At 26.0% G+C, this 15,566-nt stretch overlaps 2 protein-coding genes across 4 annotated transcripts; both read right to left on the bottom strand.

Annotated features, from left to right (window-relative positions):
• Positions 1 to 230: 230 nt before the first annotated feature.
• On the bottom strand, positions 231 to 6,043 carry LOC105248129 (cytochrome P450 4C1). 2 transcript variants are annotated; one of them, XM_011252742.3, is made up of 13 exons: positions 5,810 to 6,042; positions 4,471 to 4,704; positions 4,078 to 4,187; positions 3,755 to 3,845; positions 3,190 to 3,375; positions 2,878 to 2,971; positions 2,255 to 2,357; positions 1,910 to 2,003; positions 1,575 to 1,681; positions 1,421 to 1,489; positions 1,057 to 1,225; positions 712 to 891; positions 231 to 647 (listed from the first exon to the last, which is right to left on the bottom strand). In XM_011252742.3, the coding sequence occupies exons 2-13, from the start codon at positions 4,622 to 4,624 to the stop codon at positions 442 to 444; spliced, it is 1,563 nt and encodes a 520-aa protein (XP_011251044.1). In that variant the 5' UTR covers positions 4,625 to 4,704; positions 5,810 to 6,042; the 3' UTR covers positions 231 to 441. The 2 variants fall into 2 exon arrangements, with proteins under 2 accessions (XP_011251044.1, XP_025262035.1); XM_025406250.1 differs by having other exon boundaries at positions 494 to 661; positions 5,810 to 6,043.
• Positions 6,044 to 7,229: 1,186 nt separating this feature from the next.
• On the bottom strand, positions 7,230 to 14,748 carry LOC105248130 (cytochrome P450 4C1). Of its 2 annotated transcripts, XM_025406251.1 has the most exons (13): positions 14,616 to 14,748; positions 13,380 to 13,685; positions 12,975 to 13,084; positions 12,632 to 12,722; positions 11,784 to 11,969; positions 11,487 to 11,580; positions 10,724 to 10,826; positions 10,500 to 10,599; positions 10,149 to 10,255; positions 9,958 to 10,026; positions 7,917 to 8,085; positions 7,490 to 7,669; positions 7,230 to 7,424 (listed from the first exon to the last, which is right to left on the bottom strand). In XM_025406251.1, exons 2-13 carry the CDS (start codon positions 13,531 to 13,533, stop codon positions 7,243 to 7,245), a joined length of 1,545 nt encoding a protein of 514 aa, XP_025262036.1. In that variant the 5' UTR covers positions 13,534 to 13,685; positions 14,616 to 14,748; the 3' UTR covers positions 7,230 to 7,242. The 2 variants fall into 2 exon arrangements, with proteins under 2 accessions (XP_025262036.1, XP_025262037.1); XM_025406252.1 differs by lacking the exon at positions 12,975 to 13,084.
• Positions 14,749 to 15,566: the final 818 nt, after the last annotated feature.

Here is a 15,566-nt window from a genome sequence, read left to right as displayed (position 1 = left end):
TATAAGAAAAAGTAATATAACTTAGAAATTAAAATACAAAAACATGTTTAGCTTATATTACACTATTACTCAGATTATTTATCATAAGTTTTATATATATCTTTTATTAATATGATAACAACCTATATATTAAACTTACGCTAATTTTTGTTAGCAATATATTCTCATCTCTATTGCTTTATTGAATAAGTCGCAGAGAAAACATTTTTATTAGCTTTGCATGTGTATATTTTATAGATATACATTTTTATTGCGATTGCAAATAATGATAGAAGATTCTTACATAATATATTTAGATATACAGACTTATAAGGTTATTTTATGTGAATATTTTCATGAATAATATAATGTTTACAAATATATTTTCTTCACACACAAATATACGTTGAACATATAATAATGCATAACAATTGTCTTCGATTTTTGCAATGCATCACCTTGTTATAGTACATCACTTCTTGCAGTATCCGCATTAGTTTTAAACGGTTGTTTGATCGGGAGGAATCTTAAATGAACCGGATGAGAAGCACGAATTAACATATCAAATTTTAATCGAATATCTTTTAAATAATCAATAGGTTCCAAGTAAAAATTATGCACCAAAGGAGCTATTAGAGCTTTCATTTTCAGGAGACCGAATCGCTGACCTACAATGCGATATCTATTAAAAACGATCAACACAAGAAAAAATGGTATACACGATCAATTCACCTATGCAATTTCTCGGTCCTGCGCTGAATGGTATATAAGAATAAGGATGACGATTTTTTATCCTTTCGGGTAAGAATCTATCCGGATCAAATACTTCTGGATTTGGCCAAAAATTGGGATCTCTGTGAACTCCGTATATATTCAGATATAAGATCGTTCCAGCGGGGACGACATATGATTCTGCAAAGCATATTATTATAAAATTAAAAATTAAATAAAATTTACAAAAATAAGAGCTTTTTGAATAAAATATTAAAATATTAATGCATTAATCTTATTTAGATTCATAATAATGTATCTGTATTATGCAATATGATCAAAGATATAAAGCAGAAAAGTAATTACGTAATTTTACATCTTCCCCAGGGCTTCGTGATATTAAAAACCCGCTAGGATATAAACGTAGCGCTTCTTTTATACATCTTTCTAAATATGATAAATTTTGCAATAAACTCATGTTAAGTTTTCCTTCGTTCTCTTGCATCACATTATCAACTTCAATCCTCACACGTTCCTGTGTCATTGATAATAATTAAAATATATCTAATTATTGTGGTTTCTGTGTATGCACAGATACAAATAAGTTCTTATAATATTAAAATAAATTGTTTATATTTATTTTATAGATATTTGAATTCCTACATATATATATTAATATATACTATATAGAGAAAATATGTATTATCGCAATATATTGAGAAATAGGTACCTGTATATCTTTGTGCTCAGCTAACAATAATAAAGTAAACATTATACTCGCCGCTGTAGTATCATGACCCTGTAATCATCATCATATGCATATCTTAATCGTTATGTATGTTTAAATATGCAAAAAATTAAAAAAAAAGATAACAGATACGTACTCCGAACATAAAAGTGTCGACTTCTTCTCTGATGTCCAAATCAGTTAAAGAATTTTCTCGAGATGCCGCTATTAAAAGGTCTAGCATGGCTAGCCGTTTCTTTTTAACTAGAAAAAAAGGCATTAGTTTTGCATGTTGCGCTTTAATTATATAATATTGTTCTTGTTTAAAATTCAAACTCTATTACAAATAATAATGATTTAATTTTGCAGCAAACACATGTTGTACCATTATGTGTGATTATATGTTTAATATAAATTAGTACAATTTAACATAATTTATAATGTTTGAATGCACAGCCAAACTTAAATTAGAAGCTTTGATTTCTTACGTACTTCCAACCATTTCTTCTATCTCTTTGTTACCTTCAAGGTTTTTTAAGTATCGATCATTAGTGCGTTCGTGATAAAGTTTTCTTTCCGTGATGATCTATACGAGTACAATATTTAATTTTTAAAATGATTTTTTTTGCAAACAGCAATGATGCATTGTACTATATCATAGATATTAAAGCATTATTAATATTTATTATCAAATATAATCATAAATAAATAAAATAAATCTTAATAATCTTAATAATTTAATATATCTTACAAAGATTACAAGATATATTGTTATTTTACATAAAAGTGTTATAATTAAGTTATAATTAAGATTTAAAATAATGAATAATAACGTACTGTTTCCGTTGATCCATGCAATATTTTCAAGATTTTCTTTTGTTTTCTTGCTTGTGGTGACAATGAGAATAATAAATCGTTGTACAACCAAGGCCTTAATCCTCTAAGTCGAAATTCAATAAAGTTATATAATTACATTGATTATGATTGCTACTTATTTTATAAAAGTCTTATTAAGAGCTGTCATGAAATTATAAAATAATATTTGAATAATTACAGATTGTAAAGATGTATAAAAAATTTAAAACCATGTTACGTAAAAAATAAAATCTTAAAAAATATTGTATTTTTATTTTAGTTATAGATTCTGTGATCAAAGATAATTTTTTTTATAAATTTTGCACATAATTCATTTTTCTTTTAATTTTTTCAAATTTAAATATTTTCAACATTTTAAAGATTACAAAAAATTTTGTGATAAAATGTTTAGTGAAGTACACGTACAATACATTTTTATTTCAAATTATTTGTAAACGAATAACACTACTGTCTACATTTACATGATTATTTATTAATTAATCTATTTTTCAAAATGTATGAATATATCACAATCATAATTTAAAGAATCATATATGTATATATTACATAATTACTTTTATTATATTCATAAAAATTACTATTACCTATAAACTATTAGTTCGATTATGTCATGAATCGCATTTCGATACTGTTGCTGGATTTCACCCAATGTTTGTAGAGAAACACCCATGATAGTTTCTATAAATGCATTTATTATGTACGACAAAAATAATAGATCAAAGATTATTAGAACTGAAGATTTGATGAGTAACTTTTAATATAAAATACCGGATATTATCTCTCTTCATTTTGTCGATGCATTGTATAGGAACAAGTTATTTTCTATTTTAAAAAATAATCATTCAAAATGAAATTACTGTACGTAATATATAATAAGAATTTTACAGAAGCCTTACCGCATATTGCGTTTAGCGTGTGCTCACTAACAAATGATAATAAATCCTTTACAACTGTCCCTTCGACACCATTCAAAGATTTTGTCATGCACTCGCCCTCTTTGATCAAGATATCAACAAATTGATTTAATATATTAAAATGGAGCGTAGGTGTTAATATCTTTCGCCGCGTTTGCCATTTAACTCCTATAACGACAAGATGATAAAATACAAATAATATTATACAAATAAGATTACTATCTCTCTTATGTTTATTGACCAATCTTTAAATAACATTATTCTTATCGCAAAAATTATTCTAAAATCTTTTAAACCTTTCTTTCATAGAATTTTTACGCTGAAAGGAATTATATTATATCTCAACATAATCACATTTGCAAATTTCTTTTAAATCTACTAGTTTATACGATAAAGAAATTGTATAAATTCACCGTTTAAGATAATTTTCAAGTCTAATTGTAACATTTTATTTGATTTTTTTTTATTTTTTGTGAAAACAGACCGTCCACAAATTGTAATAGAAATGTATATGTATACTTACATATTAACGTCATCATGTTATTACCTGTGCTAGTGAGAAGACCTGTGTTTAACCAAGGATGTAATACGTTATACAAACGACCTTTCTCGATGTGCTTAATATTGCTTAGTATTGTCTGAAATCACCGGAAATAAAAAAAGATATATACTCTGTTTATTATTTAATTTTAGGTATACAAATAATTTATTAATTGCATCTTCATATTTTGATCTAATCTTGATGGAGTATTGCTTTGTTTTTTCATTTTTTTAAATACATTTTATGAGCAATTATCTTCTTGTGAATCGCAAGATTTTTAAATTTATTTAAATTATATTGTTTATAGAGAAATGAATTTCTTTTATTACCTCCAAATCATCTGGATGGCGGATACATACAATAAATGTGAAGAAACCCCAAATTTTAAAAATGGGATAATATTCATTAGGTAATGTACAAAAGATTTTCCACTGCTCCTCTGAAAATTATATTATAAATACACAATCAATATACAAAAATTTTGGTGGGGTTATTTTAAATATTAGTATCTTTATTCAAATACGTTGCAAACAAATAAGTGATAATAAAGAAAATAGATTGCTAAAGGTTATTGCAAAAAGAAGTGCCTAGATAAGTAATCTATATGTAATAATTTTGATAAATATATGTTCTAGAATAAATGATTCATGAATTTTCACTTGTGTTCACTTGTGTAAATGATAGATCAATTAATATAAATATATTAGAAATTTTGTATTTACCTGCTGACACATAGTATTGAAACAAATTGCCAACAATCGGAAGTCCCAATGGTCCTGGTATAAGATTAAGGAGTCGTCCGTTTCTCCCATAATGCACGTAATAATTATATATCAATAAAATAAATATAGATAATACTAATATAGTAACAAACATGGTTTCTTAACTGTTCTAATGTTCTTGACGTCTAATTAAACTTAAGCTTCTTCCGTTTATTGTTTTTTTATTCTTCCCACCTGTCACAAAATAAATGATATTTTTAAAATAAAATTGACAATTATCTTGATACCCTAATATTAATCTTAAATGGAGAAAGATAGTGATCGAGAGAATGAGACGACGATTATTGTAATACATTGATCATATATTTTTGGTTGTTAATAATATTAACGAACTATCAAGAAATATGATAAATTTGTTCAATGGAAAAAGTGGAAAATTGTTTGTGTAAATTGTTTGTACTGAATGTGTCAATCAAATACAAAACTTTTTAATCAGGCATTGTTTGCAATTGTTTCTCTATTTATTGTATAGGATAAAATTTGATGAGATTCTTTAAAATCTTAAATTTATTAATAATGTTATAATTAAGGCGAATGTTATTCTTATATTTATTATATCAAACGTTTAATATAAATTATTTTCAGTATTGCTATAATTTTAATTACTCTATAACTGTAAAAAAATGTTCTTAATTATAATGTTCGATTCATTTCCGCGCAAATTTGTATCTTTAATCAATAAATATACTCTTATTGTTGTGCAATGATAGAGTTAATTTGTAATAAACCGAAATTATTTAATCAAGTATTTGCAAATTCTGTCATAAGTAAGGAATTATTTTGTGAAAATGTTTTCGATATTTTATTAAAATTATTATTCTATTGTAATGTTTCATATGATATATAATTTGTATAATTATCGCGATTGCTTAAACGTGTTTATTTGTTTTTTTATTTATTATCGTGTATTGATTTTGTATACCTAATTCTTGCATTAAAACAATCTCAATGATTTACATCTAAAACATCTCCGCAAAATTAATGCACTATACATATACATATATTATAATACATTATAATATACATATATTAATATACTATAATGTACTATACTTATATACTATACTTATATACATTTAATGAAATAATAAGAAATATTATAATATAATAATTTAATAAAATTTTAACATCTGAAACAAAATTAACAACTTTTATTTGAAAAAATTTATGTTAAAATCACATATTAATTATGGTATTCAACATTGAGATTTTAAAATAGAATGTTATAAAATTTTATTTTACAATATTATATATATTATAACAATTTTATAAAGATTACCTGATGAACTCTATATGATGCGACGATCAATCGAAACACAACTCAAATGATTAAAGTGGAATTGCAAATTCGTGAAGGAAATATACAAGCCAGTACAACAAATCTGCGCAGACTGATAATAATAATCTGAGGTTTATGTTTATTCGTTCAATTCAAGAGCGCGTTTTAATAAGCTTCTATATCTTAAAAAGCACACAGTTGAACAATCTCATTTTTATTAAAGAATAAATGACATCTTTTTATTTACATTTATCTGAAAATGTAGAAATGATTATGGAACTATTTAAAAATCAGACCTGAAAGCATTTAAAATAACGACTGCTTCCATTTAAAATGAATCTTTTTCGAATTTGAGATATCAACATCGATATGAACAACATAAGGAAAACAATTTATATTTTATCAATTTTCATATCTTCTAATGCTTCATGAATTCAATAAATTAATAAATAAAAGACAAAGAGAAAGAGAGACATATGCAATAGGCGATAAATTACTTATAATCATTTAGTAATTTATTGCTTCGAATTATCTCTTACAAAGTTAACGAATGCTGATTGCTATTCTTGAATTCCATTTTAATAACTGCTCTTATTGTTTTCTTATCACGTATTATATTTCGAGAGAAATTATACTTATAAGAAATACAACACAAGTGTGACTGCTTTCGAGTTTGATCAGATTTGAAGTTGTAAAAGTTAATTTTCTTTAATGAAACATTTCATTGTACGAAAATAATTTTAATGTAAGAAAATAAATAAAAAAATACACATCTCTCTTAATTGAATTCAGGTAACATATCCAAAGTTATCAAAATCCCAGAAGAATACTTGTGCCAGGTTTTTTGTAAGATATTTCATCTCTTTCTTTCTCTCTCTCTCTCTCTCTCTCTCTCTCTCTCTCTCTCTTTTCCTCTTTATATTTATATCATATACTTTTGCTTTATATTGTATACTTTTACTTATTTTGGAAGAGTTACATTTATTTATTTTTACTTATATAAGAATTCGATGCAATGTAAGGTTAATACAGAGGAGCAATAAAATCTCGATTTGTATAGCTTCTGTCTAATTCTGTCTAATTCTAACAAATTCTGTTTCTTGTCTTATATACATTTCAAGTGCATTAGTATCAATAATATTCATTTGCAGTGCGGTAGTTGGAGCGCAGAGAAGAAACAGCACTTTCTTCTTTCTGATTACTTGTTTATTTCAAAATAAAAATAATTACATTAATAAAAACAAACGTGGATCATTTTTTTATCCTTTATTAGTGCGATATTAACAATATATATTAAAAATTATTATGACGCTTTAAATTATAAAAATTTTCTCATCCTCGGCGTAAATGACGTTAAATTATATCTCGCGGAGATCTGACAAGCACATTGATTCCAATAGTCCCTCAAATTATAATTGTACTGTGTCGATATGTTAACACATAGTTTCAAACGATTGTTTGATTGGAATGAATTTTATATGAACCGGACGAGAAGGACGAATTATTATATCTGCTTTCAAGCGGATATTCTTTAAATACTCAACGGGCTCCAAATAAAAATTGTTCACTAAAGGAGCAATCATAGCTTTCATTTTTAGGAAAGCGAACCGTTGACCTACAATGCGAAATTTGTTAAAAGTGATCGACAAGCGAGGACAAACAAAATTATAGTTAATTTACCTATACAATTCCTCGGCCCTGCGCTGAAAGGTATGTAGGAATAAGGATGACGATTCTGTATCTTCTCAGGCAAGAATCTATCCGGATCAAATACTTCTGGATTTGGCCAAAACTTAGGATCTTTGTGAGCTCCGAGGATATTAAGAATTAAGATCGCCCCTTTCGGTATGACACATGATTCTGAAAAGGATTTTTCTTCTTTATTATAAAATTAAAAGATTCTAAAATGTACGAAAATAAGAGTTATTTGAGGAAAATAACATATAATATAATATTGTATTCTTAAAATACTAATGTGTAATCTTATTTTACGTGTATTTTATGTGTTAATCTTATTTTACATACGATGATATATACTTCGTGATGTAACACATTGAAAAATATATACAATATATATAATATATATAAAAATCTAATAATTAATTACTCAATTTTATATCCTCTGCAAGATGTCGTGACATCAGAAACACGCTGGGATACAAACGTAGAGCTTCTTTTATACATCTTTCTAAATATGATAAATTTTGCAGGGCTCTCATATTAAGTTTTTCTCCGTTCTCTTGCATCACATTATCAACCTCAAACCTCACACGCTCCTGTATTATTGATAATAATTAAAATATTTTTCTAATTATTATGATTTCGATGCGTGCGCAGACAAATAAATTTTTAAGAAATTAAAATCAATTGTATATATTTATTTTACAACTGTTTTAATTCTTTAAAAATATATATATTAATATATACATGTGTGTGTGTGTGTGTGTGTGTGTGTGTTACGGGCGAAGTCCACAAGGTGTGCAGAGCCGACATTGCTCGGGCGATGTCAGTATTGCGTAATGTTCCTAGGCAAAGCCCGCTGAAATGGTTTATTAACTGACATAGCACGGTTTGATGTAGGCAAAGTCGACGCTGCCTATTTGGTCGCTATAGCAATGTCAATAATCACTATTATATTGCGAATATTCCAAGAGGGTAAAGTCGACATTGCTAATTCTTCATCGGCGAAGTTACGCTAGTATCTCCGTATTGTGTAGTCCTGATTTCTCAATTGTTAAGTGATGATTTAATAGATTGATTAGGTACAAATATAAAAATATTTATTTGAATATAAATGATAAAGCACAAATATTCCTAATTATTACATGACCTTAATTTTTAATCAGTCGCAGACTAAAACAAAAATATAACGTATATATTAATATAAAATTAACATAAAATAAAAATTCAACATAACATTCATATTCTTCTACATATTCGTTTAGCATATGAAAATAATCGTTATACTTAGGTATTACATAAAATAAATTACATAAGTTACATAAAATAAATATATACTAGGTAAATATTAGGTACAGTTAAATAAAGTATGTTATTTAAGGATATTATTGCTCGTCAAAACTAAACATTAAAATTTTATATTTTAATCAGTCGCAAATTAAAATTAATTAATTGCTGTTTTCATGCGCTAAGCGAATGTGTAGATAAGTATTAATTTTGTACCTTATGTTGAATTTTCATTTTATGTTTTATTGAGAAATCAGGACTACACAATACGGACGCGCAGCTTCACCCATGAAAAATTAGCAATGTCGATTTTGCCCACTTGGAACTAGACAAAGTTCGCAATATAATAGTAGTTATTGACATTGCTATCGCTGAATAGGCAGTGTCGACTTTGCCTACATCCGGATCATATCAGTTAATAAACCATTTCAGCGGGCTTTGCCTAAAAACGTTATGCAATACTCACAATGTCGACACCTTGCGGACTTTGCCCGTAACATATACAGGGTGTTCTAAAAAGATATGTCTAAAATTTAAGGAGATATTCCTCACCTGAAGAATGAAAAAATGTTATATGGACATAGGTGCGGAAATGATTATTTCAAGAGTTATGTTGAAAATACTATTAGCTGTATTACTTACACAAGGAAAAATTTAGGATTAATTATTGTAGACGACAATCGTTTAATTAGGCTTATTTACATTTGGTTTAAATGTGACCTTGAGTATGTTACAATAAATGTTGAAAATGTTCACCATTTTCCTAAAGCAACAAATACTTACAAGCAGTGATCGGATCTCAATCAGATAGACTTTTATTTGTGGGGACATTTAAAGACAATTGTACATAGTACACCAGTGCGTGATATTCAAGATCTTCGTGACCATATCACTGCAGGTTGCGAGATAATCCGCTGTACATCAGGCATTTTTGAACGTATCCCTGAATCGTTGCGTCGATGTGTCACTGCTTGTATTCAGGAAATGTTTTCCGCATTTATGTCCATATAACATTTTTTCATTTTTTAGGTGTGAGGAATATCTCCTTAAATTTTTGATATACCTTTTTAGAACACCCTGTATATATAAAATGTATTGCACCAAAAATTTGGCGTCCATACTATTAAGAAAAAGAGTCGTAAATTTAAATAATAAATCGCAATATAATGAGAAATAAGTACCTGAATATCTTTATGTTCAGCTAATAGTAATAAAGTAAATATTATAGCCATCGATGTAGTATCATGAGCCTGTAATCATCATCATATCGTCATATCGTTATATATGCTTGAGAGAGATGTATACAAAAAATTAATAGATATCGATATATATGATTATGATGTATACAAAAAATTAAAAAAATAATAGATACCTCAAACATAAAAGTATCGACTTCTTCTCTGATGTCCAAATCAGTTAAAGAATTTTCTCGAGATGCCGCTATTAAAAGATCCAACATAGCTAGTCGCTTTTTTTTAACTAGAAATCAAGCATATTAGTAACAATTTCACTGTTGCATATTGCGTTAATTTTATAATATAATTCTTGTTTAAAATTTAAATTCTATTATAAATATAATAATATTATAAATATTATAATAATGTTTCAATTTTGCAGCAAACCACTACGAGTGAATATGTGTTTAATATAAATGGTACAAGCATAATTTATAATATTGATTGCACTGTCAAACTTAAATTAAAAACTCTGATCTCTTACGTACTTCCAAATCTTTCGACATCTTCTGTTTCTTCATTACTTTCCAGATTTTTTAAATACTGATGGTTAGTAAGTTGGTGATAAAGCTTTCTTTCCGCGATAATCTACATACAATATTTAATTTTTTAGAATCTTTGTATTAATAACAATATAATTTTATATATAAATGAAGTATGAAGAATATAATTTAAGTATTAATTTGAAGTATTAATTTGTTTTATTACACACTTTTTCCGTAAATCCGTGCAATATTTTCAAGAGTTTCTTTTGCTTTCTTCCTGCTGACGACAATGCGAATAACATATCGTTGTAAAACCAAGGCCTTAATGCTCTAAATTCAATAAAGTTATATAATTATAATTCAATAAAGCTATAATAGCTTTAATAATTCACTAATTTAATAAAGCTTTAGCTCGTAATTCAACAAAGCTATAATTCCAATAATAATATATAATTTTGTAAAAGCCTAAAACATTATTTATAAAAGCTTCATAAAATCAAAGTAATCTTTAAATAGTCATAAAATATAGAAAATAGATGAAAAATTGAAAATTATGTATGTTTTATGAAAAAGAATCTTCTAAGAATATTGTACTTTTGTTTTAGCTATAAATTTTTTGGTCAAAGACAATTTCTCCTTAGATTCTATTATACAATTCATTTTTGCTTCATTTCTCAAGATTCTAATATTTCAAATTCTTATAACACTTTAACAGATTAAAAACTGCAAATAATATTTATCTTATAATAAAACGTATAGTAGAGCACGAAGAATATATTTTTATTGCAACTTCTCCGCTTAAACGAATTGGTGTTTTATATTAATTGTTTATTTTCTTATGACTATTCATTAAGTGACCTATTTTCAATATATATATATATATATATATATATATATATATATATATATATAATAATCATTACTTAAAAAATCGTAGATACATCACATCATTATATAGATTTATTGTATATCAATTAATATATAAATTACCTATAAACCACCAATTCTATTAAATCGTGTATCGCTTTTTGATATTCTTGATGGAATGTGCCGAGTTTTGGTAAAGAGACGCCCATAGCAGTTTCTACAAATGAATTTATTATAAACGATTGAAATAACAGTCAAAAATTTAAAGAATAGCTTTGAGTATAAAAAAAATCGAATATTATCTATCGCGATTGAATCGATATACTACATAAAAATTATCTCCTTACCTTAAAAAATAATCATTTAAAATAAAATTCTCATATACATATAACATATAATGAAGATTTTTACAGGTCTTACCGCATATCGCGTTTAGAGTATGTTCATTGACAAATGGTAATAAATCTTTTACAACTGTCCCTCCGACATCTTTCAAAGACTTTGTCATGCAATCACCCTCTTTGATCAAAATATCAACAAATCGATTCAATATATTAAAATGAAATGCAGGTGTTAGTATCTTTCTTCTTGCGTGCCACTTAGCGCCTAAAACAAAAAAACAAATTTGTGCAATAAAATACAAATAATATTTTATATAAGATGTCTTGATTAATCTATCTCTCTTAATTTAATGTTTATTGATAAATCTTTAAATAACACATTAATATAGTACGTTAATTTTCCTTATATATCACAAAATTGTTTTATAATCTTTTAAACTTCTTCTTAAGGAATATTTACGGTATGAGGAACTGCAAGTATCAACGTGGATTTAATTATTATTTTGGAATTAATTCTTTACAAATTAGATAGAGTAGAAAGAACAGAAACAGAAACGGGATAGAATAGAAATATCAGATAGAAATAATTAATTTTAATATATTAATATAACATTAATATTAATATATACATATAAGTCCATTACGTGATAGTGTTTGATTTAACTAAAATTTGATTTAAATAAAACCTCTGTATTACTTTTATTTATTTGAGAATACACGCATCTTGGCGAAATTATCTCTCAATATAATCACACCCAAATTTTCTTTAAATCTTCTAGCTTATACAACAAAGAAGTTGTATAAATTCACCGTTTAAGATAATATTCAAGTCTAAGTAACATTTTATTTAATTTTTTATGATGAAACAGATCGATCAAAAATTGTAATAAAAAAGTATATACTCATATATTAATGTCATATTATTACCTGTGCTAGTGAGGAGACCTGTGTTTAACCAAGGATGTAATAAATTATAAATATGACCTTTCTCGATGTACTTATTACTGCTTAGAATTATCTGAAATCATTGCAAACAGAAAGCAATATATACTATCTATTTATTATATCTTTTAATTTTACATACAAAAATATATTTATTAATTGTATCTCTGTATTTTGAGCTTAATTATTTTGATCTTAATTTAAACGGATCGATTTCTTCATTTTTTTTATAAAATGTTTTTGATGAGCAGATACCTTGGTATGAATCGCAAAATTTCTAAATTTAATTAATCGTAATGTCTACAAGCAATTTAATTTCTTCTAGTACCTCCAAATCATCTGGATGACGGATACTTATAACAAACGTGAAGAAACCCCAGAGTTTAAAAACGGGATAGTACTGATCAAGTATTTCACAGCAGAGCTTCCATATTTCCTCTGAGAATTATATTATAAATATCAATATTTTGTGGATTAATTTTATTTTTAATATTAGTGCACTTTTATTCAAATAGGTTGCAAACAGATAAATAATAATAAAGAAAATGGATTTTTAATTATGGATAGTTATAGTATGGATTGCAAAGAGAAGTGCTCATATAAGTAATCTACATGCAATAATCTTGATAAATATAATATTCTATAGAATAGAGGATTTATGAATTTAATTTTTGCTTGTAAATGACAGATCGTTTGTCAATTAATGTAAGTAGATTAGAAATTTTGTAATTACCTGGTGAAACATAGCATTGGATCAAACTGCCAACAATTGGAAAACCTGATGGTCCCGGTATAAGATTATAGAGTCGTCCGCTTTTTCCATGATGCACGTAATAATTATATACCAATAAAATAAATATAGATAATACTAATATAGTAATGAACATCGTTTCTTAACTGTCCTGATATGACCGTCTAATTAAGTTGAACCCTCTTTGGTTTATTATTTTATTATTCTTGGATTGCACGCACCATAAAATAAATGATGTTTGATTTTCAATATAATTGACAATTAGCTTGATCCTTAATATTGTTAATCCTAAAGAAAAATAATGAGAAAGATTGAGAGAACGATCGTTGTAATGCATTTGTCATATATTTCTTTATAATTAATAAGTTTTATAAAAAAATCTGATATTTGTTCATTGTAATTGGAAAAAAACATTATGTGTTAAATTTGTGAATCAAATAAAAAAATCACTAATCGGACATTGCCTGCAATTATTTCTCTATTTAGTGTATAAGATAAAATTTCATTTTCAGATTCTATTGCAAAATTCTTACAGTAATTAATATTATTATAATTAGAATAAAAGAGAAAAAGAGAGAGAGAGAGAGAGAGTGTGTGTGTGTGTGTGTGTGTGTGTGTGTGTGTGTGTGTGTGTGTGTGTGTGTGTATGTGTGTGTTATATTCTTGCATCTATTATATCAAATAATTATCATAAGTTGTTTTTAGCATTGTTATAATTTTATTGTATAATTGTATAGAAATATTGTAAATGATCATATTATTATGTCCGCTTACATTCAATGATAGAGTTATTTTGTAATAGACAGGAGTTTTTTAATTAAGTTTGCAAACTCTGTCACAAACAAAGGATTATATTGAAAACTTTTTCTGCTTTTTTTTCAAAATCATCATCATATTATAATATAAATGTAAATGTCTCATATAAATTATATAATTATCGTGATTGATTAAATCGCATATTTATGTCTTTTCTTGTTTATCTTAATTATTGGGTCAATTTCTTGTATCTAAATTATTGTATCAAAAATTATAACAATATAATTATAGCAATCAAACAGAATTAATTATTTATCATATTTGAAAGAATATGATTTGAAAGAATCTCTATGTTTGCGCTTACACTAATTATGTTTATATACTTACATTAAATATATTTATATTTGAGATTTTGCAATAAAATGTTATAGTTTTATTTTATACAAATATTATAAAAATTACCTCATAGATTCTCTGATGCAATGATTGATCGAAAGACAACCGAAATGATTCAAATAGAATTCAAATAGAAATACATCTCGTTCTGCAGATAAATAAGTCAGTACAACAAATCTGCGCGGACTGATAATAATGATCTAAATACTACGTTTATTTATATTCTCTAGCTTATATAAGAGATAATATGTAAATGAGAATAAATTAAAGTTGAATAAAATACTCAAGGCTCTTAAATTAATTTACATAACATATCCAAAGTTCAAGATTTGAATGCTTGCATCATAATTTTTGTAAGATCTCTCTCTCTCTCTTTTTTTTCTCATTTAACATATTGAAGATTTTTATTTATAAGAGCACACGAAAGTTCGATGCAGTATAAGACTAATGCAGAAGAATAATAAAATCTCGATTTGTCGACAACTTCTGGTCTATAATCAACAGATTCGTCTATTGCATCTTCTATTTCAGCCAGAATAAAATGAAATGATTAGTAGTTATTGTTATAATCATTATTTTACAATTGCAACAAAACGATAATAAAATATCAGATAAGAAATAAAGATTATAATTCGCTATATGCAAATTTTGCATATGTCATCTAATAAATAAATCGATTAAGTTGCGTCATTAAAAATGATTGGCATCTAAAAAAATATAATGATAAAACAAGATGTCAAGTTCACGAAGGAATTATTCAAACAAATTGTGCAAAAAAACGTTGTTAATATATTTCATTGCTTAAATCTGCTTTTTTGTCTATAAAATAAATAGAGAAATATGAGCACTATAAAATTGTATTCTTCCTTATTTAATATTTCATTTTGAAATATTAAAAGTGTTATAATTAAATAATTTGAAATTTAGTTCAAATAATAATTAATAAAAATTAAACCGAAAGTGACAAATAAGAGTCACAGCGCGTTAGTTAGAGTTCAAGAAAGAAACAATACTTGC

The sequence above is a fragment of the Camponotus floridanus genome, unplaced genomic scaffold (genome assembly GCF_003227725.1).
Source record: "Camponotus floridanus strain SB8 unplaced genomic scaffold, Cflo_v7.5 scaffold138, whole genome shotgun sequence".
NCBI lineage: Eukaryota > Metazoa > Arthropoda > Insecta > Hymenoptera > Formicidae > Camponotus > Camponotus floridanus.
The sequence above is the reverse complement of the archived record's forward strand: the minus strand, read 5'-3'. Positions and strand labels throughout refer to the sequence as shown.